This window comes from Brachyistius frenatus, unplaced genomic scaffold, assembly GCF_029030835.1.
Source record: "Brachyistius frenatus isolate BFR_SWC_R1_liver_20210118 unplaced genomic scaffold, ASM2903083v1 Contig_28, whole genome shotgun sequence".
Taxonomy (NCBI): Eukaryota; Metazoa; Chordata; class Actinopteri; family Embiotocidae; genus Brachyistius; species Brachyistius frenatus.
Genome location: NW_027210627.1, coordinates 2,106,287 through 2,123,827, shown reverse-complemented (window position 1 = coordinate 2,123,827; position 17,541 = coordinate 2,106,287). Strand labels below are relative to the sequence as shown.

Sequence of the window (17,541 nt, the reverse complement as noted above, 5' to 3'; positions counted from 1 at the left end):
CGACTTCAGTTTGTTTATCGTGAAACATCCAACAAAGAGTATATCAGTCACACATGGGCACTGGCACGCGCATATCCACATAAATATTGACACACAACAGCAGAATCCCATTATAGTTTAATAATTTAATACAACAATACAAATTGAGTCTTAACCTAGCCAAGAAAATATGGAAAAGCCAACAGTACAGAGAAAAACAGATTGAATTCACGCTGATAGAGTTTATCCTCTGAACTCGAGTCATTTAAAAAAAAAAAAAAAAAATAGAGAACATCAGAACAATTAAATAACCTGCATAAATAGTATGTGCTAAATGAGCCACAACATTAAAACCACTAACAGGCAAAGATTACCGTTGATTATCTCGTTACCATGACACCTGTCAAGCGGTGGGATGTACTCGGCAACAAGACAACAATCAGTTCTTGAAGACGACGTGTTGGAAGAAAGAAAAAATGGGCAAATGTCAGGATCTGAGGGCCAAAGTGTGACGGCTACACGACTGGGTCACATCATCTCCAGAACGGCAGGTCTTTGGGTTGTTCCTGGTGTGCAGCGGTGAAACAAACAAAAGTGGTCCGAGGAAAAACAACCGATGAACTGGCGACAGTGTCACGAGTGGACGAAAGCCCATTAATGCATGGTTAGAGTGACCGTGAAAACCCATGTCTGGGTCCTGGTGCTCATGTAGCTGCTCGTTTGACGGGTACCATCAACTTAAACAATGTTTCAGACCACATACACCCATTCACGGCGACAGCGTACCCCGGATGACGGTGGCCTCTTTCAAAAGGATAATGCGCCCTGCCGTGCTGCAAGAATTGTTCAGGAATCACGGAGGAACATGACAAACAGTTCAAGGTGCTGGATTGGCCTTTGATTTACCCAGATATCGATCTGATCGAGCATCTGTGGGATGTGCTGGAAAAAAACGAGTCTGAGGCCCCACCTCACAACTTACAGGACTTTAAGGGTCTGATTATAACGCCTTGGTGGCCGATACCACCACTTCCCCTTCAGAGGTCTTGCGGAGTCCATGCCTCGACAGGTCACAGCTATACTGCTGGCACAAGGGGCACCTACACAATGTCAGGCAGGTGGTTTTGATGTTGTAAATATATGGAGTCGAAGAATTCAAAGCCGAAGGAGAACTGGCTTTGCTTTGTGTTGGTGGCGTATGCAAAGGCATCAGTGAAAACTGATGCAACTTCTTTGCTGCGTTTTGAACCAAAAGAAGAAAGAAGTGCGTTGAAATATTCAGGTCAGCTTGTCAGGTGCAATAATTTTTGGCCTGTGTTTTAGATAAAAGACGTGACAAAAAGTGACTAGAAAGTAGGAGCGAGATCGCAAAGTCTTGGCCGGAAAAGATCAAAACTATAGCGACCTAATACAATGATCTGTGGTGGAGTCAGATGTCATGTCTTGACCCCGTCACGGGGAGAGTAGCGTTCATGCCACATCGCATGGGCAGCGTACACCTGGGTGAATCTGAATACTCTGCGAGGCTAATTCCAAATAAGGCCAAGCGATAACCCTGCGTGAGTTCAGAGCTAATGCACGACTTAATGACCATAAAGTGGCGGAAATAGCAACATTAAATCTCTGAAATGCAAATTGCAGACATGCAACATAAGGCAATTAAGGAAGTAAAAGACATTTGGCTTATTTCCCTCAAATAAACTGTGACTCACTCCTGAGCATAAAGGCACTGGTTTCCCACTGCGCCTAATGTTCACATCCATTTTCAAAAGGAAACCTGGTTTAAAAAACCTGATGAGGAAATTAGTTTTCTTGCTTTTTGCAGCATTATTGTGAAACCTCTAAAGGGTGTTTGGCACCAAATCGGCCACTGACTGAAAAGGCTCGCCTGAGTTTGTTTGTTTGCTTTCAGAATGGATGGCAACAGACAGGAACGTGCAGGCGGGGGGACAACATACTGGGAACACCTTAAAATATGATGCAATGAAGACTAACATCCCAAGAGAAAAATATGAATTTAATGATCAGTATCTTGAGAGACTGTCAGTGAAGCGATGATTTTTCTGGATGGATTTTTTTGTGTGTGTGTGTGCCGTGCAAGCACATGCAAATCTTGCTTTTGCAAATCTGCTATTCCCAGAAGGCTGTAAAAGTTTGTATAACAATTAATAGTTTGAATGCTATTTGCCCTGTTGCGTTAAATTTTGACAGATTTCTCAAATTTGCGTCCAAAATCAAAATGGAGGACAGGTCAAATAAAACGGCCCTACAGCGTCCCTCCCTGTAAGTGTTAGTTCAGTCTAAAAGAGTCACTGCTGTTAATTGGATGTAGCCTTATTGTTGTCTGACATTCAGCTGGAGTGTTTGAGCGTGAGACCGAACCACAGGGGACCTTTTGTCCACAGGCGTATTGGAAATTAACAATGTCCCTCTTCAGGGGCGACAAGAGGTCACCTTGTGTACAGCTCGTCCATCAGTCCCCAACAAATCCTTCATGGCTGTTAAATATTCCCAGTTTTCAAGCGGCTCTTGATTGTGCTCCCAAAGTCCCTGATTGCATTTAGCCGCACATTCACCAGGTTGAAAGAAGGAGAGATAATCCACGAGCCAAACAATTGACAACCTCCCAGTAAAGCAGGAAGCTCCAAATTACATCTAGGAGGCCCATTGTGATTTCGCTACGTTAAATAACTTCATCACGCCACCATTGTCCTTTCCCGTCGAGGAGCAAAGGATGAGGTTACTCCCATTACTCAAACCGTCTAATGCTTAACACATCTCAAGTAAAGTATGGAGTACCGAAAATATACAGTCATACATGTCATGTATGCTGAGGTGGAGAGAGCGGTAAATCTTACTCAATTTGATTGAGAACCTGAAGACACTTGGCCCGCCCACCTGTAGCGGAAACCTGATTGCGCTACAGATCTGTCAATCAAACAGACACTTCCCCAGAAGTACTGCTTTTTGAGGCCTAATATCTAATTGTGGGTTTTTTTGGACTATTTTCAGATGGATGGCCAGAAAATGAATAAGAAGGTGTGACTTTAGCAAATGATACCATAATGACTTGTGGAAAAAAATGTATTGACTTTTGTATTTCGTGAGAGAATTTGAATGGGAGTCTATGGAGCCAGTGCCTTTTTGGAGCCAACCTCTGGCGGCCTTCTGTGGTTTTGCACTAAGTTCACTTTTATATACAGTCTTTATGCGCTTCACCCTTCCATCAAGTTTCATCAAAATCGGCCTGGTAGTTTTTTCGTAATCCGGCTGAGAAACAAACAAACAAACAAATAAACAATCCAATGTCATAAAGGTGGAGGTAATAAGTAAAATAAGAAATGTTTTAAAGTAGTAGATATTAAATAAAGTAGGTAAAAAAAAAAAAAAAAAAAAAATTGGCAATAAAATAAATTTAAAAAAATTATGACAAAGGATAACTGCAAACTATGTATTTCTTTTTAAACCCCATTTTATTTATTTCTGTCAGTACTAGATCTCCACAGAGTAGCAGCCATCTGATGGACGATGCTTCAAAATAAAAAAAAACACTCAGGATATCACAAACTAATCATGGAGAATTACCTTAATATATCCTATAAATAACAGCTTGTGACACATCCTTCCTTGCTTCGGTCGGTCCCTTCCATCTGGTACTCAATGTGCAGTAAAACAGTGTCTGGCTGAGGTTCTGCACCTCAGTGAAATCAGATGGCGTTATATTTAGTTGGAAAGAAAAGCATCACACTGTTGGCTCTCTGCTGCATATCGTTTCAGGCGAATTCGCTGAGTCGCCGCTGACAGGTTACAGATAAACACCAGTGACTGTTCACGTCAATGCCAAATGAAGCCATGTAACTTTAATATTAATAGAGGTTTTTTTTATGGCGCTTTGTAGATAAAGAAGGCTTTCATGGATAAATGTACTTAGTGTCCAGAGGCCTGCGATGGCTTTCTGTGCCAAACTACAAGTCGAAAACATGAATAAGTTCTTGCAGCACTAACTTTTTGAATATAGTGTGTTTATGTGGTGCTGAACCGACATCCTCATTTTACTTACCCCTGTTGTCCAACCTCATGACAGTCCAGTACATATCAACTTCATTCAGATCCCCAGAACACAATGAGTTCTGGACCAAGAACCAACCGGAGCTCCCATTTCACCGCCCAATATCATACATTCATGAGACCCCGTGTGTGAGTGAACCGCTGTAGTAAAGCCGCGGGAAATAAAGCCAAAACAATGAGCCGAAGACGTTAAAATGCTCGATTGACTTCGGGGCAACTGTGATAATTCTCTGTGGGTTTATCACAGGCGAGCTCTTTCCCACAAAAGCTGTCATGTGGTCCGTAGTTAAATTAAAGAAATATTCACTGCGCAGCTGCCTCGAGGTTCTCCCAATTCGGGTTTTGGGGTGCCGGTCTATTATCTCAATTGATCGCTATCAGTTTCTTAAAAGCACCTGTGAATGTTTGAGCAAAAGGCTAATGCTCCTCTTCTGCCACTTCCTCTTGAGAATTTGAACGCCGTCACCAATTTCCAATGAAAACGAGAGCTGCTTCTTATCCAGTCATAATTAAAAACACACACTGATATCGATGTCCCAACCCAGCTTTGTTTAAAGGCGTTTAGCTGGTAATCATGACGGCAGGGGTCAGCACAACAAGAGGTCAGCGATAAAGTGAGATTAACTTGTCGTCACACAGAGGATGCTGAGGATGACATTTATTTTCCTACTTCTTATGCAAATTGTTTTTAAAGACAACTTGGTGCCTCGAATCTATCACGGTGCATTATGAGAGTGGCTGCAGTTAGCGGCTCATAGTACGAAAATGTCAGGGTCCAACTGTGACATGACTCCTCTCAACAGAGATTTTCTTTCATCACGTCACTTTTCTTTTTTTTTCTCGCGCTTTTGCCTCTCCTGCCCCTTAAAAAGAAGAACAGCTCTCCTAAGAGGTCTCAGAGCAAATTACAAGGCATGCTGGGAAAGGAAATGAATCCACCCTTGGGTTTAGATTAGTTCCGAGCAGAAGTTCTGGCTTCTTATGTTTCCAAAAACTGTGGCTACAGAAAGCAATTAGGCGAATTTTACGTTATGAATCATTCATGGTTTTATGTGGGGCTTTGGGGTCAGAAAACAAAATCTGTTTACGCGACTTCTTTGCAGTACAAAGATGATGAAGCCGAGCCTTAATATATATGACTAATTATGTTTAATCTGAGCAGAACACGCGTATTCCCAGACTTGTGCCAAAACTTGTGAATTAGTTGTAAAAATATCAAACATTAATTCGATAACGTGTAACCGATTATCATTACTTATCCCGTAATTTAAATTTGGGGTTTTTAAGATATCAAAAGGTAGTTTTATATAATAAATATTTCATAAAGTTGTGTGTCCTTCATCATATAATTAGATTTATAATTGTCTCACAAACCAAAATAGGTGGGCCTTATAGTACTTTTTTTTTTTTTTTTTTTACACTGAATTCAAATCTGTTTTGAGAATTTTTCTATCAGGAATTGTTACTAAGTGACAGAGTGTATATTATTCATAAATACAGAATTATTACATTTACAATATCCTCAAACTTTCTTCTGAAATGTACATGTGTATGTTTCTGTGACCAGTGTCTGTAGTTAAGTTCGATGATGTTAAAGTCAAGCCATGATGTTGGTCAAAGCTGCTCCAATAGTTCAAAATTAACCCGAGGTCGACGCCCAGTAAAATGCAAGGACTGCAAATGATTCCCTACGGAGGGCGGCCAGACCCATATATTCATGCAGTGAATTTGGGTCTGGGAATCCCGGCTGGGCTCCACTGATGAAGGCAGTTTTGTTCTTTTTTATGCGACCGTTAAAAAAAAAAGAGCCTTGCAATCAAAGATCAAAAGCCTGTAAGTAAACATATATGAAGCGAGAAGAAAATGACTTGAATTACAAACAAATTCTCTTTTGTTGGTTTTGGTTAAAATGTTGCTTGTGTCACAAAAACGTTTGGTTTCAAATCAGACATCTTTGGTTGCGAGTTGAGTTCGACGTAACGGGCGGGGCCTACGCCGATAGACGAGACAAGTTTCTATTAGTGGGTTTGAATTAGATCCACAGCCTGGCTGTAAACATTCACCACACAGATGTTTTTTTTATTCTCACTCCGTATATTTTTACTTACAAACTTGATTTTTGATTTCAGTGTGAGAAATTTCCTCTCAAAACTGTTTTGCCCGCTTGCATAAAAAAAACAACATAAAAGTAACTTCATATCTCTTCTCGGTACCCCTTTTCGATGTACATGCGATTAAATGACACAAAAATAATCACAGCTGATAGGAAAATTGTGAAGACCCATTTGGATTTAGCGTACAAAAACACATAAGAAACATGTATTTTGTTTTTTTTGCATGGCTGAAAATCTTCGTTAACCAATGTTGTCTGTGTGGGAGAAACCTTAAAAAGTGCCGCTCACCCTCGTAGCTCAGTTTCACTGAGGCAATTTATTTGGCACAAACGGCTTCCAGTCATGATGCTTCTACTCCGTGTTCAAAGACACTGAAATAACCTTGACATCCAAGTGGGAGCCATTTTGACTAGCAACACTGTCAGCCCACACAAATGGTGCTCATATTTCCAGAACTGACTGGGCATCTTGGTGCCCAATTCAGTCCAAGCTTCTGTTACTCAGCCTTTTCTTTATTTTACTGACGGTCTATCTTTGGGAAAACAGTTAACATCATTTTATCTCTAAGTGCAACATTAAGTTGTCAAAGCAATGAACAGAAATAATTGTGAGCTAAATTAGAGTCCGCGTGCCTTAAATTGTTAAAAGTGAAATTTAAAAAAAGCTGTGCAACATAAGGTACAAAGAAAAGACACAATGATTTGACCACAGACAGGCAAGATGGCAGGTTTATATACACACTGGGGCTGATTGGGGAGTTGGAAGCAGGTGAAGTGGGTGTAAGAGTCAGATGACTGGTAGCAGGAGGTGGGTGGGTGGATGCAGTGTGACGGGAGCACAGACTGTGATCTCCAGGTCTGACAAGTGAAACCAATGCAGAAGTGCCTTAAAATTCAATACCACCGAGGGCCAGAAAGGGGTGGCTCCAAAAAAAAAAAAAAAAAAAAAATCACTGGCTCCGACCAAGCGGCAACCAACAGTAACGTCACCATGCGGATAGTGAGCGTTATGAAGCCTCGAGTTTGGATTTTGGCCGGCGCCATCTTGATAGTTCGGAGCGGTTTGGAGCCGCTAGTGAGCGTATTTGGACCAGCTGGGTGGGAGCGAGCAGGTGATCTGACGGGCTCTGATTGGAAACAAGGCGATACTACGTCCCTCCCACCGATAGCTGTAACCTGACGGCACCACAGGCCTGTCAATCAAACGGCTTATTTTTTAGTTCATGACTTTAGCTAACAAAACCAAAATTAGTCGTGGAGAATTTTTTATTGACTTTGAATTTGATGAGAGTAGTTTAATGGGAGTCCATGGAGCCAAAGGCTTTTTTGGAGCCAACCTCTAGTGGCACTCGGTGGTATTGCATCGTAAGGCACTTCTGCATCTGCCTCATTTTTCAGACATGGAAGCTACGCCCACTTTTATATACAGTCTACGGCTCCAACAGACTCCTGATTAAAAAACTAACTTTACTCATGAAATACAAAGCCATTAAATGTTTTCCATAAGTCATTATAGTGTCATTAGCTGAATTCCCTCCTCGAGATGAGTGTTGCGGTGGCCCTTCTGAAAACAGGTCCAGCATTGATTAGATATTAGGCCTCAAAGAGGGGCGTGTTTGACAGCGTGCCTGGTTTGGTTGACGTGCCTGGGAGGGGGCGGGGGGGGAGTTAGGAGAGAGATACAGGTTGGTGGGAATAGTGTCTTCGGGTTCTACGTCCGATCCACCGCCTCGCTCCTTCCCAGCTCGTCCAGATTATGAACATAAGATAAAATGCCAGAGTCGTGACTTCAAAACATCAGCTCACAAACCACCGGGGCGACGTCATGCTTGGTTGCCACTTGGACAGGAGGCAGGGGTTGGAGAGGTGAAAACACCACCGGGCTGAAGGCAGGAACCGTGACACCTCCTGTTCATTTCAGAGGTGAGTATGAACATTCATAGATCCCTTTCTGTCGGACAATGTCATGAACCGTTTACTGATTTGAGACTGAAAATGTTTAAGTTTGACAAAAGTGGTCTTCAGTGCAACAGTTTCTCTTTGTGTTATGATCGTTTGACTGCAGTTTAGCAAGGAAGCAGGAGAATTTAGTTTTGAAAGGACTCATTTTTGGAGCTTTCCACTCAATTTTGACATAACCAGAAGTTAGAAGTTCGACTGTAAAAACTTGTATGAAAAAGTTTTTGAACGAAGAAAAGATTTTTTTTTTTTTTTTTTTTTTAAATAAAAGCAGGAGGAATTATTAAAGAGAGCAAAATCTGTTTAAATATTTACACAGTTGGAAGTTGGAAAAACTATACGTAGAAGTAGAATTTGATCATAATCAGCAGGAATTATGAGCAAAACTATATAAAACCGAATAAATTTCATGGATTTGCACAGGGATCCCTCCACTCTGCGTAGACCTGAGACTGTACGTGTATAAACACTAAAAGGTATATGTATATGTGACTATGTAAAGCAAATACTGTCCGCAGCTTCATTCATAACAAACCAAAGGCAGTAAAACTGTAATAAATCATATTCCGCTGATTTACTTCCCGCCGAGCATCTGCGCCGTTACAAGTCGTCCTGTCGCTCTCAACCAGCCCCTGGATGTATTACAGCAGCTAATCACGCAGTTACCCCCCCTCCTTCCCCACCTTCCCCTCCTCCTCCTCCTCCTCCTCCCCCTCCTCCCTCCCGGTGGCTGCTATTAGCCGCTGATGCTCACGCTCCCCTGGACGCCGCGGGCAGTAAATACACGTAATTGTGATGAATCGTCTCGAACCGAGGCGTCCGCTCGTGAGCTCGTCTCGGCCCCTCTTCGGAGGGGATGAATTTACTTCGTCAGGAGAAATCCAAAGTGATACACTTGGATAAGTAAGTAGGTGACGGGGAGGCCGAATTGACTGGAAGCGGCTGATGCGGGCAATTTGTCAGTTGCGAAAGGAGTTGGAGATTCATTAAGGGGCAGCTGAGGAGGAAGATGAAGGAGGGGGGCGGGGGGTGAGGAGGCCTCCTGGTGACAGCCGGACCATCGTTCTTAACCTGCTCAGTAAATTGGACCACGCGCACGCACACACGCACACACGCACACCAAAGTACACCTCAGTCCTTTATCTTCAGTGTCTCAACCAACTGATGGTTACACGTCAGCGGACCATCTCCCCCGCGCTCTTGGCGCCGTTGGATGAATGTCGTTTGTGTTTTGGAGCTGCCAGTAGTTGTTCCGGGGGCAATTACATGCAAGTCAGACGTGTCCTAAACTGTGTGTAATATAAATAGATGGCGATCATTAGAAACACTTCTCCTGTGTGTTAATCACGGGATAACATTTGGAATCATGCCATCGTATTCACAGCAACCGGCTCACTCCAAAAAGCATTTAGGACAAAAAAAATAAAAAAAATAAAAATCCGCTTTGGCAGGACAAAAAAAAACATTATAATTTTTGTTTTTTTAAAAAACCTGAAGGGGGGGGTGAGGGGGATTCTGTCGTGGCTCCATTAATCACGATAAATTGATACGGAGATAAACCTGGCGCTGTTGTTCATGGAGGCGAATAGTCGCTTCTTCGCAACTTTTCTCCGCCCGGTCCCATAAATTGATCTTGGAGAGTTAGCGGAAGTCGCTGATGTGGTGGGAAACCTGCTGCGTCTCGGCTGGCAGCAGATGCGCGCCTGTTTCTGCCGCTCCAGCTGTGCTCCAAATTCCCGACCTTTGCTTCCTTTTATCTGACTGTCACAGCCCTCCCATTACTCGGACCCAGTTAGTGCGTGCGTGTGTGTGTGTGTGTGTGTGTGTGTGTGTGTGTTTTTTTTTTTTTTTAGCAGAATGAAAACTGCCCGTGATCCCCGCTATGACCTTTTTACATAGTCAGACAAAGCATACAGTTTAGTGCAGGAATGTCTGCGTGCGAGAGTCATGAAGCTTAGCAGATGCATCTCGAGATAAAACTGCTCCTCCAGCTGATCGTGTTTGCGGCTGAGCCGGCGCTTAAATGCCTTTGTGCTTATTCCGTCTAATTCAGCGTATTTATGGCTGCTGGGATCTTCTTTTGTTGTGACTAACTGAACGACGGATCGGCGATGATTAGTGGTGATGTATGGTACATAAAGGAGATAGATTAAAACGATGCTGTGTGCCAGTCAGCGCCGGTAAACCCTACGCGAGGGATTTAGCTGCCTCCCAGAGTGATGAGTCCTAATTTAGCCTGCCACCGGTCTGTGTGAGCAATAACATAAGAGTCTTTATTTGGACCACAGAACTAATGGGATTTGATCCTTTTTTCACTTCTTGTAGTTTTTAGTTATGATGCATCGGTGGTTAAAATATAATGTGTTGACGCAGTGCTAGACAGTGAGTCGTTACGTATAGTGAAGTTGCGTAATTAAATTTCAAAATAAAAGCAACCGTGGTATGTTACAGCTACTGAGAAAAAAAAAATAAATATATATTACAGTTTCTATTCAAACATGTTTGTGATTGCAATAAGGTTACATCCAAATATATAATTTTTGGGTAAAAACGCATTATTTAGAATACAATATCCAGGAATGCCCTGTGTGTACGTGCCGACAGGCTCGATCGATTCAGCAGTACGTACTCTAAATTTTGGAGTCTTTTTTTTTTTTATATTGATTCTCTTGCAAAGTCTCTCGTCTTTTCACTGCTATAAATTCAGCAATATTTTCATACTGAAATCAGACATTCTCTCTAACATTAGTGTACAGTGTAAAGCTTTCGTAGCAGCGGGGGGAAATCGCGTCAACGTCGAAACGCTCGAGGTCAAACCTGAGGAAACATCTATCCAGATAAATGTAACTGCCGTCAGGTCACATGAGATAAAATAAAAAAGCCTCCCGCCCAACCGTGTTATTTATGTGTGTTCAAGGCAAGGAGGGTAGACCACAGACTGAAAAAAGAGGCCAACGCGGAAGTGCTTTAAGCTGCGATACCACCGAGGGCCACCAGAGGTTGGCCCCAAAGAAGCTCCGCCTCCCTTTGACTTCCATTCAATTTCTCCTGAAATATAAAGGCAATACATTTTTTTTTTTTTACACAAGTTATTATCGTATCACTCACTGAAGTCACTTCTTCTTAGTTTTTTTCGTGGTCCTTCTGAAAATAATTGCATTAGTAATAAGATATTAGGCCTCAAAAAGCAGTGTGTACTTTGGGTGTGTTTGCTTGATTGACAGGCCCGTGGTGCAGTCAGGGTTCCGCTACAGGTGGGCGGGGCCTAGTTTCCTCGGTTTCCCAATCAGACTGAGTCAGATTCACCACTCGCTCACCCCCCAAGCTTTGTTTTTATTTTCTCTCTCTCGCATGACATACGTTTTAGAGAAGATTGTATCAAGCACTCAAGCACTTGAAAAGTGGAAATGAATTTCAACCAGATCGAGAGCAGTGCGAACATTTTATTTCTTCAAACTGGTTGTGTTCAGCGGCAGCTCTAAACTTATGTTTCTGGACGTTATTTACCTTCATATTTGATGCCCATCCAGTAGAAAACATTCAACGTCACATGTATTGTACAGGTTTAAACTGCCGGAGTTCAATTCGTTTTTTTTTCAGACTTTTCCGCTTTATTGTCCAATTTATGACCTTTGTTTGAAAAGTTATCGCCAAAAAAGTAAAGTGACATAAGTTACATGACTTTGATGAAGCGATTAAAAATGTAACCAGTAATGTAACTATTTCAAAGGGGGAAAAGTAGTAACCTGCACCTGTACACATTTGAAAAGTGACCTTCCTCACACCTCTTGCAACCGCTGCCAGACCGCCCGAGCACAGGCACGATGCATTTTCTGTCTTTAGGCGGCCAATTTAACATGGCTTGAACATCACATGAATGTGGGGGGGAACTTCATTACACTAGCAGGGAAATTCATTTTGCTCACTGCATGACAATCAGGAGTTACCTGGGCTGTGTGGAGCAGATAGGTAAATTTCTAAATTCACACCCCCTTATCTGAACACTGCGCATTCTCACTCTAACAACACGGGGCGTCACGACAAAACACAAAGAACAAGAAGGAGGCGATAACATCCTTCATCAGCCAAACCCATCGACGGGCCACTCAGTTGATACCGCCATCGGCTCACTCTCCCCCTTTTTTTTTTCTTTTTGTTGTCAGCGGCTGTTTGACTCATTCACACGTCCTGTGATCGGCCTGATATTTAGTAGTACACAGAAGAAATCTCCTATCAGTAGCCGGAGGGGATCCATGCGCAAAACACGCCAAGGGGAAAAAGAAACACGTTCATATTCTGTCTCTGGATTTATTGGGCGTTCGCACCCAACTTGTTTTCTTTAAAATAATGTTCTGGTCTCATCTGATTGACTCTTACTAATTAGGATTTATTTATTTATTTTAATTTAATTTTTTTTACCACTACAATGGATGATAATAACGTTTGAAGGTCAGGACGTCGGAAACGTGATTACAAGCTCACTTTTTTTTCTTTTCTTTTTTTTTCTCGGTTTTCCACCTCTGACCCGCGATTAGTTCATTACACCTGCATTTATTTGCAGTTGCACCTCTGGGCACCTCGATCAGTATATATCCATCCAGCATTCATCCCTGCTTTTTGTTTTGGTGCGCACCCGTAGACCCGGGGACGCCGCTCTGCTGCAGCCATCGAGTAAAGATCTTTGCGCCGCTTGTGGATTTTCTAATAAAAGAAACGAGGGAACCGAAACGGGAGGGAACAATGCTGAACGGTTTAAAAAGCTGAGGAGTAAACGGAGTCGCAGTCTTGGGTTTTGGACTCAATCTGGTCCGTCTCATCTCTCGAAGCGGTTTCAAACGAAAGCGAACTGAAGTTTAGTTTACTAATTCATCTTGTCGCATATTTTCTGTGTACATTCAACCTCTTCTGTGATGTGTGACAAATATCTATTGCTCTGCGTGGGGATAGAGGGAGGGGAAGGGGGGGGGAGGCTTTATTTACAGGACTTTCATGACAAAGGCATTCAACAAAAAAAAAAAATTCGCAACTTAATCCATTAAATCCCAAGTAAAACAAGATATTGCAGCTCTCGACACGCAAGATCACACGCTCAAGTGATGGGAGTTCCTCACCAACGGCGACCGCCTCCGCGTAGCGACCCGTCGCCGACACAAAAAGAATTGCTTAGCGCCGCTTTTGGAGGTGTAATTACCGTGTTCTTAATCGGCCGCGACCCTCCCTCAACTCGCCGCGAGGCCCCGACGAGACTCGTCTGCGCAGCCGACTGCGAAGTTATGGGCGCGCGAGCTCGCCGCTTCGTTCGCCCCTCCGCCGTCCCCCCCCTCCCCCCGCCGCGCGGGCGGATCTGAAATCCACCGTGCGCCGCCGTCCTCCTCGGCGTCCGCTTCGGGGGAGCTGCGAGCCGCGCGGGGGACCATCCCGTCACGCCGGCGGGCGCTCGCCGGCTCCGAGACCGTGGCCCCGTGGAAAACTTACGCTCAAATGACACCTGGAACATTGGGACGAGGCGACCTACATTTAAATCGCACGAGGCCGAGGGAGTGTGTGGGAGGGGGGAGGGTGAGAGGGGGAGGGGGGAGGGTCCCCGTGGAACTAAAGCGGTCGGTTTAACTCACTTTCCATGTCCATATTTGCAGGGTTTTTTTTTTTCTTTCTTATCCTTGTCAAGGTTATCTGGAAGATTTTTTTTTTTTTTTTTTTTTTTTTTTTACATCTTGCACTAAACTGTAAACTGTAAAACTGTATTTCCTGGTTTTTAAATCAGTCAAAGACAATTTAAAAAAAAAAAAAAAAGGCACCGTGGTCAATGCTCAACCCGTGTGTCCATATGTGAGGCCATCAATCTGCTAAGGTCAAGCCAGATCTGACCTTACTCACCACACTGACGCCAAATTACACACGCTGCAGTGCCGACGCTCCTTCAAAATAAAATACTTGTCTCAAGCTGCAGGTACTACTAAAAATATATATATATATATATATATTTTTTTTTAGGACATTATCTTTAATGAAATACTGCTAACAGTTAAGACCAACAGTCTGCCTTTACGTGCAGTCTGAGAGCTGAGGAAGGCGCCGCTGTGCAAACAGAAGACGGTGCAGCCCTGAGAGCCGACGTCTTGATCCAGTGCAGTGCAGCTTAAATCCCGAGGCGATTACAACAATCAATGCAGCGCAGTCCTGTGTGTGACGTGAGCAAGGTCTTCAGGTGGGGTTGTGTTCAGCAATCGATGCCAAATACCTCCCTCATCTAATTATGACTTTGGACTTCATGCACTTGATTAATAAAACGTTTTTTTTTTTAAGAGTAAAATATATATATATTTATTTGGACGATTTGCGGACAGAACAGTTACTTTAAAAGTTATTACCACAGCACCTCTCTTTACTACGGTGGAACAATTTTTCATGCTCCGGATATATTTGTCCTGTTTCGAGGAGAGACAGGGGGCGGGAAGAGGAGGAGGAGGAGGGGGGGGATCAGAGCAGAGGGGAGGTGCAGGCAGGCAGGGAGGAGGACAGACAGAGAGAGAGACAGAGAGAGAGAGAGAGAGAGAGAGAGAGAGAGACAGGCAGGCGGGGAGATACTGGAGGACGAGGAGCGCTGCCAACAGAACAGCAGTCCAATCCACGCGCAGCCGGGACTCCTTCTGGCGCCAGGCGCGCGCGGTTCAGAGAGAGAGACCCAGAGAGAGGAGCGCGTGCTGAGTCGGAGCGCTATAAGGCTCCTCGAGACCTTGGCGGGACACCACCACCACCACCACCACCGTCTCCCCCCGCCATCATGATCATCAACAAGTGTGACGGTCGGAAGAAAACGGAAGGACAGCCACGTTTGGGAGACGTGAACCGTTCCTCTCGGAGATTTGTGAACTTACGCGCGTGCCGCTGAGGAACTTTATTACCATTCCCTCCCTCGCGGACATAACGACGTTTTTAAGTTTTTTTTTCTTTTTTTTTTTTCTTCTCTTTTTAATGAAAGAGCTTTTGAAGAGCTTCACCCTTCTTTCCACGGGGATGCAGACGTGATAAGTCGCGCTCCTCTATCAGCGACATCTTTCGTGCCGAGGCTCGGAGAAAAAAAAGTGACTAAAATCACCAGGCCAGGATCGAACCGTCTCCCGGCAGGTACGAGCACGAGCTAATTAACTGATCAGCCTGTATGTATTTGCTCTCGGTGATGCAATATTTGAACCACAGAGCCATAATGTGATTACAATTCGCAATGGGCTACTTATCAAACCGTCTTGAGGGTGCCTGGGCATCGTTCGCCTCATTCAATTCAAAATCTTTGCTTCGGTTTTTATGTTTATTTTATGAAATGTCCCTATTAAAGATGAATGAATATTTACTCCCCTAAATACAAGCTGCCAAATTTACCTGAAAAAAGAAAAAAAAAAAGAGGCAATTTGCCACCTTAAATAATTTAATTTAATTTAATTTAATTTAATAAGAGCTCAGGCAGGATTTAAAGGAGACATGTGAACCCTTGTGGCCTCTATTTTACTTAAAGATGCTGCGGTGTCATAACATAACGGCAGGATGTTTTAGCTGTGTGTGTGTGTGTGTGCGTGCGCACGCGTGCGCGCTACATCTTGTCCACACCCCCTGCTGAGCTCAGACTGATGAAAACGTGAGGGGCCTATTTAAGACTTACGGGAGGAAGGTGTGTGTGTGTGTGTGTGTGTGTGTGTGTGTGTGTGTGTGTGTGTGTGTGTGTGTGTGTGTGTGTGTGTGTGGCCTGAAGCGAAGAAGCACTTGCCAAAGGAAAAAAAAAAGAGGACAAATGAGAGGAAGACATGCGGGCTGCGTGGGGCGGATGACCTCGAACACAGTGAGGGGTTTCATTGTGGGATCAGTTCAGCCCGGCAGAGGGTGCGCCGTCCTAAAGTGGTGATCCTCCTGCGGGAGTCGTCCCCGCCGTGGGAACGCCGTTCACTCCGCTCATTGAATAACGCGAAGGCAGAAGCGGCCGTCGTTGTGAACGGCGCCGCGTTGCTTTTTCATTTTCCTGCTGAAGAATAAACCCTGTTTTCCTTTTTGCTTGATTTCCAGTGCGCGGGGGTGACGTGCCGGGTTTCGCCTCCCCGACCCGACCCGACCCGACCCGCTCCTCTGAAGCTTTTCAGCGAAAACCTGAAAATGACCTGCTGGAATTGTAATCAATCGAGCTGCTCAATTTTTGTTTTTTGTTTTATGGGATGAGCCGTTTTGAAATATAATTCAGAAGGCCGTCGAAAGCTCTTTCCGATCGATTTGAAAGGATTATCTCCGGGGTAAGCCCGCACGTTTCTTTCTGCGATCGTCGCCACTCGGCTGCCGAGACGCGGGTGACGCCGTCATGACCGCTTTTGCCTGACGGGACCCGTGGGCGGAGGGGCGGGGGGGGGAGGAGGGGGTGGTCAACCGCTTGAGCATGCAGGACGTCGCCGGGCCCGGCGCGCCCAGGCTGTCCCTGGTCTTGCGGGGTTTGCTCGGCGGGATGCTCCTGGCGGCCGCCCTGGTGACGGCCTGTCCCACGAGCTGCCACTGCATGGAGAAGAACGGCCTGACGGTGGTCCAGTGCATGTCGCGCGACTTGGAGAGGATCCCGCCGGACCTTCCCCGAGACACCGTCGTCCTCCTCCTGGCCTCCAACCGCATCACCCGCGTCCCGAACCACGCCTTCAAGGAGCTGCACCACCTCCAGGAGCTGGACCTGGCCAACAACGAGATCGAGACGGTGGACGCCGGGGCGTTCCAGGGCGTCTCCGACAGCCTCCTCGCCCTGGACCTGTCGAACAACCGCATCCAGAGCGTCCCCAAGGAGGCGTTCGCCCGCCTGCGGGCCAAGATCAGCCTCTCCAGCAACCCGTGGCACTGCGAGTGCACGCTGCAGGAGGTCCTGAGGGAGCTGCGCCTCGACCCCGAGACGGTCAACGAGGTGATCTGCCACACGGCGGTGCAGGAGGAGTACGCGGGCAAGCCGGTCATCCAGGTGCTGGACTCGGGGATCAACTTCTGCAACTTCCACCACAAGACCACCGACGTCGCCATGTTCGTCACCATGTTCGGCTGGTTCGCCATGGTGATCGCGTACGTCATCTACTACGTGAGGCACAACCAGGAGGACGCCAGGAGGCACCTGGAGTACCTCAAGTCGCTGCCCAGCAGCTCTCACATCGGCAAGGACTTCGACACCATCAGCACAGTTCTCTAGCAGGCCCGCGTGACTCAGGAGGCGCGCACGCGCGGCGATGTTCGAAACGACTAAAAAGCTGTTGAAACCTGTTTCCAAGCACACGATTTGCGGTATTTCGGGCGAATTAAAAACGGATCGCCGGGACGTTGACGTCGCCCCGTCGTTGACGTCTTTCGCATTTACCCCCCCCCCACCGAATATTTACGAGGCTTTTACCGGACGGCACAAAGTACGGGCTAAA

The 17,541-nt window shown here is 45.2% G+C and overlaps 1 protein-coding gene across 1 annotated transcript; it reads left to right on the top strand.

The window, feature by feature from the left end:
• Positions 1-16,470: 16,470 nt before the first annotated feature.
• On the top strand, positions 16,471-17,318 carry lrrc3 (leucine rich repeat containing 3). Its single transcript, XM_069698717.1, has one exon. It carries the CDS (start codon positions 16,536-16,538, stop codon positions 17,316-17,318), a length of 783 nt encoding a protein of 260 aa, XP_069554818.1. The 5' UTR covers positions 16,471-16,535.
• Positions 17,319-17,541: the final 223 nt, after the last annotated feature.